This window comes from Athene noctua, chromosome 1, assembly GCF_965140245.1.
Source record: "Athene noctua chromosome 1, bAthNoc1.hap1.1, whole genome shotgun sequence".
NCBI classification, from domain to species: Eukaryota; Metazoa; Chordata; class Aves; order Strigiformes; family Strigidae; genus Athene; species Athene noctua.
The window spans coordinates 152,144,927-152,157,414 of NC_134037.1; the positions used below are offsets into that span (position 1 = coordinate 152,144,927).

The 12,488-nt window shown below is 34.6% G+C and overlaps 1 protein-coding gene across 3 annotated transcripts in view; it reads left to right on the plus strand.

Moving 5' to 3' along the window:
* Window positions 1-12,488, plus strand: part of ROBO1 (roundabout guidance receptor 1) — a 745,923-nt gene that overhangs the window by 95,700 nt on the left and 637,735 nt on the right. For all 3 annotated transcript variants that reach the window (XM_074901499.1, XM_074901485.1, XM_074901493.1), the window contains exon 2: window positions 297-437. In XM_074901499.1, the coding sequence (XP_074757600.1) occupies window positions 350-437 (88 nt within the window). In that variant the 5' untranslated portion in view covers window positions 297-349. The remainder of the gene's footprint in view (window positions 1-296; window positions 438-12,488) is intronic.

The following is a 12,488-nucleotide window of genomic DNA, read 5'->3' on the forward strand; positions in this document are numbered from 1 at the left end:
ATTTCTTTAATTTCTTCTTGACCAAAGAACATGCAGCACTTTAAAATATACATGTGCCCTGTGCGGCTCCTCATGTCTCCCTTTAAAACATCTGTTTTCGGGTTGTCTTGTCTTCAAGGATAGTTAATACTCTGGTTGTGGTTTAAAACTTGCTAATTGTTAGAAAATTTAACATTATTTTAATAGCTAAAACTGTACTGAAACAAGCATACTTCATAATTACAGTGGACAAACCAATTTGGAAGTACTTAATTTATCATTAATTTGTTGGTTCTTATTTCCACTGTGTATTGCAGGTAACATTTACATTAGTGCTGCTGAGCTGGTGTAATGCAAGGAAGGACACATCATGAAATGGAAAAATTATCCTTTTTTGGTCATAGTAGCGGTATTCAGCCTTTCCAGATGCCATCAGTTACTGGGTCAGCTCATTCCAGGTAGGTACCTTTTATTTAAACATCAGTGTGCATGTTTTTATGAGTCATTTTTATGCTGTCTATGTGAATATGTGCATGTATATACCTGAAGATCTCTCTTCATGTGTGTGTGTAGTTAAAAAAATTATAAGCATATCTGCATATTTAAAACACAGAATTTAAGTCGTCCTGTATTGTATATGCTGCAATGAGTTGCTTTTTTCAGTTGCAAAGGAAAATACGGAAAAGGAGTGGCCTGAAAATATGAGAAGGTTAAGGTGGCTATTAAAGCATTCCTTTGATTAGCACTGTTGGTGGAGGGAAGAAATAGAGAGTGCAGGAACAGACTTGAATATCAAAGAGAATAGGAAATCTATCGAGAACCTTTCTGAAGGTGAAGGAAAATAACAGCAACTGTGAAATAGTTGAAATGCAGTTTTCAGTGAAGTCCTAGAGGTCAGGGATTGTTCTGGTGCTTGTGTATGGCAAGTCTTACTGCTGCAGAGAGGAGTAGTAAGCGGGTGTAAAAATTGCAAGATACTGTCCAAATTTAAAGAGAAGGTGGCGGTAAAATAGGTAACCCCGCATCGCTTCAGTGAACAGTGGATTCTTACTGAAGTACCGTAAAGAAAATATCTGTTCAGTTGTGTTGAGTTTGTTTAAGAATAAATCTGTAAAACCAGCTTCTGAGTCATTCTGGATCGTCTTCAGTATTTGTTAGAAAAATCCCAAGCAGAACTTTGATCGGTACTGCTAATTATATACAACTTTTCAGTAAAATGTAGAAAAACACAATAGACATATAAAAAAGAAAGTGACATGCCGATTTTTGGTGGATGCTTTTTCTGCTTTTCATCTGAATAATAACATAGAAGACTCTACTGACTGGATTTCTAAATTGTGCACTCAGAATTTTGTGGCTATAAATTCTCGTCCATGTATTTGTGGGCAGCTAGTTCAAATATAGGCTACTGAATGAAAAGAGAAAAGGAAAGGTTTTGTCCTTCAAGGGTTTGTTGACCTATAATGAATGGTAGCTCATGGCAAGTAAATTAGGGAAATAAGTTGATTCTTTTTTCCTTTTTTTTTTTTTTTTTCTGACTTTTTTGGTTTCAAATGACTTATGTAGGGGATGCAAAAAGACTCCAGAATAAAGGAAGATGTAAGTTAAAATTATAATTTTAAAAGTTTGACCTCGGACTTAAAACATAATTTCAAAGCAATTTACCTGTCACAAAGACATCTACCACTCTTTTTTAGAAAGAACGCCTGGAGATCCAAATGTATTTGCATGATAGCTACATCCATCCACTTGCATTGGTTTCAATTTAGTCGTAGTTTTGTAGATGCTACTAAAAAGGCTGGTTTGCATTGTATTACTTTTTCTATCAAATTAGTTTCAGAATAAAATCACAGGTGGCAATTTGATTTTGTCCCTGCTTTGTAATTTTCATCACATACCTCAGACTTGAACCAAGAGATTACTGTACTTGGCCAGACATCAGCATTCTCAGCCTTGCTGGCAGGGTGCCAGGAGTGTGATTATCACAAAAGATCAAATAAAGGAGGATTATTTTTTTCCTTTAAGCAGTTCATCCCATTCATTTTGCTCTTTTCATGTCTTTTTCTTACAAAGGCATGTCTCTCCCTCTCTTTTTTTTTTTTTTTAATGCACAGAGAGAGACCTGTGCAAAATCTTAAACTTCTTCCTCCATTTAATGGGGAAAAATTCTTCTGTATCCATGAAAAATATCAATAGAGCAATAGGTAACAGCTTTTTGTGAGGATTACTAAAAGCACTAAACAGCTAAAATGTCTGATCATAGTACTACTAAATTGTGTTATTTTATTTCAATTAAAAATATGCTTTCAAAATAACAGATTCAATTAAATTGTTATTAGATCACGTTATTAGAAACCTTTAAAAAATTAAATGTTAGAGTTTCAAACTCTCCAATTCTGTCTTATCTAAAAATTGAAAATTCTTCCAGCTTATTGCTGACATAGCTTTAATTTAAAATGACAAACTATCAGTAATGTGTTAAAGCTTACCCTCAGAACTGGAATTCTCAACTTCAGTAAAATATTTAATAGTGGTCTTATAACTTTGAAACATTTGTTGCAGTTTTTGCTGAATCTTTTCATATATTCTTGTTGAGTCTCACTGTTTTGCATATGGGGTCCACAGGGAAGTGCTGTCTCCCCCCTTTATTAAAATCACGGCTGAGCCTTTCATCTCATGTCATTACATCTTACCTCTAATTCACATATAAAATACACTCACAATTCCACTATGGCTGTCTCCTGAGGCATAAAGTATCTCTGCCTTGGCACATCTTTATTTAATCAGGGACTGGATGTTATCTGGGAAAGATGTGATTTTTCTTTTCAGTTGCTCTGAATATTTAAAAACTGGAACGTTGATTTTAAAATGCACTGATCTAAGAAAACATGGCATTAACTAATACTATATTATGTTTATATGCATATGTTACAGCTCTATGTTTTCAGTTAAGTCACTGAAGTGTTTGGAAGTTACCAGTTACTACATTGTCAAAAAACCATAGAACAATAAATCTGACATGCAGCAAAAGACTTTTGTAATTTAAACTGAGAATTTTTTTTTTTTTTTTTTTTTACATCAAAAGAAATGAGTGCAAGCTTTCAGATTTGTGGTCTGTTAATAAAGACAGAAGGAGCATTCCTCATGGATTTGGTTGGGTGTGGGATCAGGTCCTTTAGCGGAGAGTATTGTTGGAAGTGCCCTCCATCCAAACTGGAACAGATGCCAGATATGTGGGATCTAGTCAATCGAGCTTTACGGAGATATCTGGACAAGGAAGGCCTCAAAACCATGGTATGATAAATTTTGAATGTTCTGGGTAGAGTACTACTAGATTTTTGTAACAGAATTCTCTGTAGATCTTGGAGAGGAGGATGAGAAGAAAACCTCTTTTTAACCCAGATTTTTGAGAAATTTTGATAGAAGCTTCTAGATTGCTGAGGTCTATAACTAACTGTCTTTCAATACTTGGGCAAAGACTGATGTTGCACTAGAAAGCCTGATATAGTTCCATCAAGAAAAAAAAGGTTTCTGATATTTTTAAAATTTTTAAATCTGTGAAATGCCTTGTTCCTCCAGGAAGTAGGTTTCCTTTAGGAGATGCAGATATATAACAAAGCAGAAGAGATATAAAATGTACATAGTGAAATGTAAATTTGAGAAATATGTTTTGCTAGTGTAAGTTTAAAAAAAGCAACCACAAAACCAACCCTCTCTGATAATCATAGAAGCTTACTGAAATCCTGAAGAGAACCAGCTCAGGATTTGACCTCTTCTGGTGTAGACAGGGATATTTTAAATTTCCTTTTCCCTAATACTTCTTGGCTTACTAATGAAACACTACAGGAAATATATTTGCTATCCAAGCTTGTTTGCCTGTTTCAACTGGAAAGAGTTATTATTCATAATAAAACTTTCATAAATTCAAATTGTCCTTTTCCACTGCCCCTGACATTCTAAGGTGTAAACAATCATTTTTGGAATCTGAAAACTTATATCAGAGCTTTTGTCAAGTTAATCATAATTAAGTAACATAAGTAACTAAATTGTTTGGTATGATATTTTAAAATCACTGTTAACTTTTCAATACTCAAGACTCTGTGATCTGGCTAGTAAAAACAAGAGTTGTAGTTTTCCCCTGTCACCTGCTTGTCCAACTACTGAATTTGTTCTCTGAATATGATGCTTTGGACTTATATGTGTGATTGATGCATTTTGACAATAAATTCTATATTTCTCTGGTTTCCCTGCAACCTGTGAAGATACCTTGAAAAAATGGTTCCTAGCGCTGAAATTTCTTCATTTGCTGCTTCATAAAGAAGATCAGTGTCTTGTATAATGTAATGTGTACTCATTCATTCTTCTGTACTTTTTAAGTGCCTGAATGAATTTTTAATCAAATATCCAAAATAAATCTCTCAGTGATCTGAATAAGGCATTGAATAGTTCAGGTGAAGAATTTAGCTAGTTTTATGGTTGTGCACGTTTTTTCTGAGAAAACAATGTTTAAAAACAGAAATGTTCAGCGAAACCCAACCCATAGTTTAACTATTAACTGTCTTTTGGCACAGGCTCAGAGGAAAAAAGAATTGGATGTTCAAATTCCATTTAAGCCCCTGATTGTGAAGCTGTAAAGGAAGAGTGAAGACTCATTGAGCTAAGGAAATTAAGTGACCAGTACTCCCTTGACACTGTTCAAAGTGTAGGAGATATGGATTTAAATTCCTTAATTTGGGAGGTACTTGAGGATAGTTTTCACCGTTTCTGAGCAAGTGATCCAACAGCTGAGCTCATATTTTAAGAAGATAGCATTTTTTATTGGTTAAAATTTTATATATATATAATATAATTATATATATTATATAATTATATAAAACATATATTTATATAGAAAATATATTATATAGATTATATAATTATATATAATAAATATAATTATTATTTATAATATGGTTATATATTATTTTAAAGTAGTGATGTTCATAATTATTTTGTGATGAGCCAGTAAGCATTTCAGGGCACCTGAACAGGAAAGCCTAGTTTGTAGGTCACAGGGGAAATAAGGCAAAGGATAGAGGCCAAAAACCTCAAAATTTATGTATAAGCTATGCCTTCTCAGGAACAGAGCTTTATGTCCCCTAGGAATGTTAATTCTGAAGATTGAAGGACATGATTTAACAGCATCATATTTTTAAAGATAGGTCACCAAATTCCATGCAAATTCCAGTTATTGTTTTGTTGAATCTGAGCCCAAATGAAGAAAACCTTTAGCTATTCTTGATTAAGCATATAAATATAAGACCGGAAGTGTGTAGCTCTGACATAGAAGCATACATAGAATCATGGAAAAAATGAGGTTAGAAGGCACAAGGAGGTCACTTAATCGATATTTTTTGCTCAAAACAGTGCTATCTTCAAAGTTAAACCAAGTTGCACAGGGCCATGTCCAGCTGTGTTCTGAGCGCCTCCAGGGTTGGAAAGCTCATAACCTCTTTGGACCTCTCTCAAGGTGAATTTTTACTTCCATTTAGATCCAGCTGGAATTTTTTATATTGCAATTTGTGACCCTTGCATCTTGTGCTTTCATTGTGTACTTCTGAGGAGAGTCTGGCGCTCACTTCTGCAAAACCTTCTTTAAGGTAGTTGAAGACTGTAATTAGACCACCTCCTTAGATGTCCATATGCTAAACCAATCTATCTTCTTTAACCTTTCCCAGTATCTCGTATGCTCCAGCCCCCTGACCATCTTAAAGGCTCTCCTCTGGGCTCTCTCCCATTTTTCTGTTTCTCTCTTGGAATGAGTGGCCCAAAACTAGGTGCACTCTTCCATGTGCAAACTCATGAATGACAACTGGAGAGAACTAATCACCCCTTGACTTGTTGGTTATGCTCTCACTAAAGCATCCCAGTATTTTGAGATCCTTCCCTGGGTCAAGGTCACACTGCCAGCTCAAATTCAACTTGCCATCCAGGACCACAGCTCATCTCTGTCATGTTCTTAACTTTCCATCATATACCTTCTACCACAGAAAGGATCATCTTGGAGGAACTGTTCTGTTGACAAACTGCAGTGGCAAAAAATATCATGATGCATGTTTTGATGCATGTTCTCCAGTAATTTTGTTTTCATGGGCTTTATGAAATGTCACTCTTGGTCATAAATTACATTTTTGTGATCCTAATTTACTATAACTGTGACGAATGAATCTGTAAGTGATGTGTAGCAGGGGATGATGATTTAATGTATTGTTTCCAGTTGTAAATGCCACTAAGATTGTATATTGTGGTACTCAAGGTCAAATTCAGAGAGAGTAGACAGGCAGTTTAGGCCTTGCTGGGGTCAAGGAACATGTGGAAAGATGTGCTTTTGTCATCCACATTGAATTAACTTAAAGCAGACAGAAAATACTCTTCATTTCATATCTAAAATAAGAAAAAAATAAACAAACAAAACAGCACTCAGTTTGGCTAGCCTCTATAAAAAAGAGGCTCTATTTAGACAGACTAAATAAAATAAAAATGAAAAAAGATAAAAACCGGCATCTGTGCTTTTGTAAAGACTGTGTTTATGTTCATGTCTGCCTCTTCCTTCTCTATATCCCTGCAATGTGCATAGGCCATATTATAACCTCTTGTAGAAAGGAGGAAGTACCAGCTGCGATCATCCAGTTTGACCACTGTATTTTTGTATGCATGTGTAAATGCATTTGTAAGTATACATAACAACATACAATTATCAGTTAGTAACTCTTAAGACTGAAAATTAATCTTGTCTCATGGAGTATTCAGCTTTCCTTGAAGTACAGGGTAATAGGTCATCCTTGAAAAATATTTAAAAAATATTTTTCACTAATTTATTTTCCTCTATCTTAATGTTCATGAATTAATGATAGATCACAATATGTTATGATACAATGCATTAGTTATCAAGGAAACATTACAATGTTTGCATGGTATAATATTGCCATGTATAATTTCCATTGTGACTGTACAAACCAGATTACTTAATAACACAAGACATAATAATTTCTTGCTATCAGAAAATGTGTAGTAAACCTTGTATACTGTTTTCAGTTATTTTACCTACATAATGATCATATAATTTATCTACTCATCCATCCCTGCTGATAGAAGTAAAAATACATAGCTGTGTTTTTCTTAATTTGGAATATTGTGACTAAATTTGTTCTGACTCTATCAGATATATGCCAGCTGATTTTTACAGTTTTGCCATTTTAACCATCTTTTTTACTTTGATTGACATCAACACATTTTCAAAGGACTCAGATTGTTTAACGTTTGTTGGCTTTATGGTGTGACCTTAGGTTTTCTGTGTTGGGGTTTTTTTTGTTTGGGTTTTTTTCTGTGATTTTTTTTTTTTCCAACTCCTCTCCCTGGTTGGGAGGATTACAAAGGTTTTTAATTCCCATTAGTAGAACTGTTGTGCCTGGAAAGAGGACATATATTAGAAGGGGGAAAAAAAAAATCCCAGCACATGCCTTGCCTTCCAGAGATTGTCACTGTGTACACTAAGGTCTTAATAAATAAAAAGATTGCCAGCTGTACTTCAATTCACAGCTTCTTTATTAGCCTTTAAAAAGAAATAAATAAAGCATGACGCTTTATTTAATTGTCTGAATAGATGGAGTCAAACCAAGAAGCACCGTCAGCTGCAAGACACTTAATGAAGGAATCCCTATTTTTAATCTAGCCGTAGAAGACACAACTCTTCTGCTTTGATGATGTGGCCTTTGTGATGAACCTGGCTGGAAAACCACATGTGCTGCACCGTCTTCCTAATTAAGTCATCAAAATGCACTGGAGCAAACTGAGTGACTTGCGTAGACAAATATAAGTAATTTTAGTTCCTCTATTGCTTGGTTAATAGAAAGTGGCACTGTTCTAGATTATGACTGATAGAGGTTAGATGCTACAGCTGCTATTATTGTGTCTGCAGGTAGTGCCTTTATAAGCCATTTCTGTGCATATGTAAGAAGGCACGCTTTGCTTTGTTTCCCTTTCTTTTCTCTTACTTTTCAAGGATGTAATCCCAGAGGCATTTCCTCCATTATTCCCGCCCCCCCCCCCCCCCCCCCCCCAAGAAGCCACTGCCTGTGATTCTCCTCAAAACATACAGATACTCTACTTACTTTGGATGCATTGACAGAGCATTCATCAAAACTGATCTCAAAAGTAAGGTTTGTGAAGGCTAACCACCAAAATTATTTAAAAGATAAACAAGAAGAAAAATTTCAACAGTGACAGTCATGGTCATATAAAAAAGTTTGAGTATATGTAATGAGGAGGGAATACATTTTTCTGATAGGGGCTTGATACACCACAGCTAAAGATTTTGTAAATGTGTAGACCAGATTCTGAAGCTTTTACTGGTAAAATTGTTAGTAAATACTCATTTCTTGCTTCATGAATAGTCTGTCTTGAAGCTCTAAGCTTCTTAGAGACAAAAATACGCTGATTATGAGAACAGCATAATCAGGTCTTGAGTATCTATCATAGGCATTATAAACTTATGTTGAAAAGTTTTATTTTACGTAGCTCTGTGGCACTCTAAAGTGGATAGTAAGGTTACTGTACAGGCATTTGCATAGAATAATGTAAAAATGCATTTGCTTGAGTTCTTCTCTAAAGACAATGTTTCATATGGTTAATGGAGAAATTAGAGAAAAAGTGCTATGTGTATATTGGTAGATAATATAAATAGAATTTTCACTGGAAGTTGTTCTACCAATATTAAAATTATCAAGAATAAATGTTTCTTCACATAATTCATCAACTAACCTGAGAACAATCTTCGGTTACAAAAGTAGAGCGCAAAATGACATAGAGTCTCTATTGAATTTAATATTTATTTAGATGATGAATCTGTTAGAGTGTCAAAGCAATTTAATTTTTTTAACATCAATTATAAAACTAATTTCAGTCATATCAGTAAAAGAATGTAACAATTTACAAGGGTGTTTTCACACGTATGACTACTCAAGGGGTTACTGTAGGCATATCTACACTTGCTAATTTATTTTCAATGCTGTGAAATAGAGTGTCTAGAGATGCTTTATTAAATATTTTAATACGTCGAACATATTTGCACAATTTCTGCCTTGACAGAGGGTGATTTATATGCACCTGTATCTACATATGCAGAAAAAAAGATCCTTTTGTCAGAGACTACCACCTTACTTTTTCCGCAAACTAAACAGGAAATTACTGCCTTTTGTCTAATCTGAATTTTATATCAAAGTGGAACGGGTGAAAGCAAACAGGTTTTCTATTTTATAAGGTTTTTTCTTAGTACCATGACATTCCTATTTTTGTTAATACAGCTTAAATATTTTTCCTACATTAATTTTTGTACACTAATTGTCAAAATAAAATGTCAAATATTCTATGTATGTCACTACCAAACCAGTCAACTCTCCTTCCTCTCTTGTATGAAAACAAAGAAACACCTATCCTTCACAAATGGTTTTTGCTCAAGGCATTGTTACAGGCTACCATGAGGATAAAAGAACCCCTGAAAGTGCTGCAAAGCACATCTAGTTAGCCATTTACTGTTAAGTTTCCATATTTAGACATTTCTTTAATTACATTTTTGGGTACGTTTTTTCTTTGTCTTCTTTTTTTTTCTCCTCAACATTACCCTAAGGGTAAAATTTAATGATATAATTTAAAACTTGTTTTTCAAATCAGATCATAAACAACTGAGGTTTTAAGCCCGCTTTGTTTGACACACAGCTGAGGCAACCTCCAAGGTCACGCTTTTTAATATATGAAAATAAAAAGGCAGTTAATGGTACGCAACAAAAGGATGCTTTTTTCCCCTTTATTTCTCTCTCCTGTCTTTGCAAAATGTATCAGTTATGCCCTTCAGGATTTCATTCACTTACAGTGCTCCCAACTCACAGTAAGATTAAACTTCCAGTCCACTTTACATGCGTCTGTCAGGTAAAAGTACTGGTGTAAAATTAAAGCTTCTCTTCATGTACTGGTACCATTTCAGAAAACATGCTTTGTTATATTCCCTGACACTCATCTAAAAACAGGGCACTGAACTAGCGAGGATTGATCACTTGCATTTTTTGAACTTCTTTAATGGATAAACATATCTTTCTTTAAACATATGTTACTCTAATATGTCTAGGATAGCTTAATACTTGAAATTTGGAGCACACTTAAACTCCTTTGCTGAGTTGGCCTGTAACACATAAACAACCATCATAATTTTGAAAGATGTGGTGCCTGTGACCACTTCTATTCATCAGTTTCCACTGCCTCCTTTTGCCATATCTCTTAAGTATGTTTGCTCTATGGATGGTATTTGATAAGATGGATTTTATTTGGCTATTAAATCAGGACTAAGCATTGTGCTAATTCAGATTGGGAGTTAGCAGAGAGGTTAGAGCCTGTGGATGTTCACAACTACATCTTCCACTGAGGAAGACTGGGAAAGAGTTTACAGATGATAAGTATGAGCTAAATCACCTCTTGGTCGTCTATGCTCAGTTGCCTCTTTAATCTGGTCTCTCCTAATTTATACATGGATTCATTACTTTCCATTCTCACTGGTTTATTTCCGTATTTTATGATTTTACTTGCTTTTATCAGTTGTTCATAGGATCTCAGATTTTTATCCTTCAGTTTTGTTTGCAACCTGAAATACTTGTGATTAGCTTTACAGCAAAGTTTAGGGGTACTTCAGCCACCTTCGCACAAAGAAACTAACATCTCTTTTTAAATTTCAGCACTTTGGTGGCCTGCTTCTGATAGGGCACTCATGGAGGGTTTCTGTTTTTAAGTTGGAGCTGTTGCAGGAGGAAAAACTTCTTAATGCATCACCTTTGTTTTAGCATTTGGGTTGAACAAGGTAGTTTGGATTGGTCTCATAAGCTAATCATGGCAGTATGGCACGCATATCACGACTGCTGTTTTAATTTGATGGTATTCTGCCCTAAATTTTCAAAATATACAGACAATTCTGGATTTGAACTAAAATGCATGCAACTTAGGTCAAGAGGACAATGATTACTGCCTACCTAATTTATTTTCCATTCCTTTAGAACATATCTTGTTCAAAACTTCTCTGTCTTTGAAAGTGCTTGCTACATAGAGAGGCCAAAATGTTAAATTCAGGTCTTTCCAGCATTCATACAGCTAACCCGAATTGAGATCCCTCCTGTCATGGCTAGATTACTTCTGGGACCTGAGTTAGCTTATTTAAAGCTAGCCTGGGACCTTGACTTTACATTGCGGTTTGCTGTTCTTTCGCTGTCTGCCGTCTTTATTTGATAGTGCTGCTTTTCCTGTGAGATTTCATGGTTTTTTATCCTATTGTAGACATTTTAAAAGTTATAAAACAGCTTATAAATGAAATCGGCTTCTAATTCCTGTTCTTTCGGAAATATTCCATTATTAAGGAGTTTTGTCTTCTGTGGTTTATTGAAAGGCTGTGCAGAGAGGTTTTTCAACATTATAAGAAAAAGTTGTGCGTGTTTTAGCAGGAAAGTCTGAATCATCTAGTATTTCAAAGGAATTACGTACAGTGAAAAAAAAGAATGGTCTGAGGTCAGTCTTAGCTTATGAAGGTATTCAGTCAGTGTCAATTCTGGCTGTGAGCTCCAGTTTGAAATATTTAACCTTTCTATTACTGCAGAAATTCCAATCAATCTATGTTACAGTCACCTTGCAAGAAATAAGTGAAATCCCTTGGTCAGCATTTGCAGAACAGTCCATTTTGCTAATTCAGAAAGACTGACAGAATGTTGATACTAGAAATAAACCAACTAGTCTATCCTCTTTTCAGAAAAAGACTAAAAGCATGTATGATATATATGGCTACAGTAATAACATGGCTAAAATTCATAAAAGCACATTTTTTGAAACTGAAGGAAGTTCTAGAGTAAAACTGCTCAATTCTAGGCTAATTGTACAAAATTTTTATTCTGGTAGTTGATGATGTAAGCATTCTTGTAAATAACAAAGCATAAGCAATATTTTAATACTACAGTGTCAAAGTAACAAAGTCCATTAAAGAGCCAGAGGACACTCACACTCACCATTAAAACTTGTTAATGAATTGACTATTGTGAAAGTGAAGAGTTAGTGTGAGTCTTCTTCTGTTGAAGCCTTTGTCTTATTTCCTATTTTAATCCGTAATATATGTCTTCATTCAGTCTCATAGAGATACATCATGTTTCATTCCCCAACTGTAAAAGACAGGTTCGCAGCCTTTTCTCTGCAGAATTCTTCATTCCTACCATGTGGATATTTCTGTATGTTTTCTTTATCTCATTTTTGCATTTTTGTCTGCAGAAAGATTTATTATTTTTTTAGCCTGTTTATGTAGGCAAGTAAAATATGCAGCAGTAGCATGAAATTTTTATACTTCTTCAGTTATCCTTTTTTTTTTTTTTTTTTTTTTTTTTTCCAGTTCCAACCATACAGCAAAGTTTTCCATCACTTGGAAAGTTTGTTTCATTCTTCAGTAGCGATAA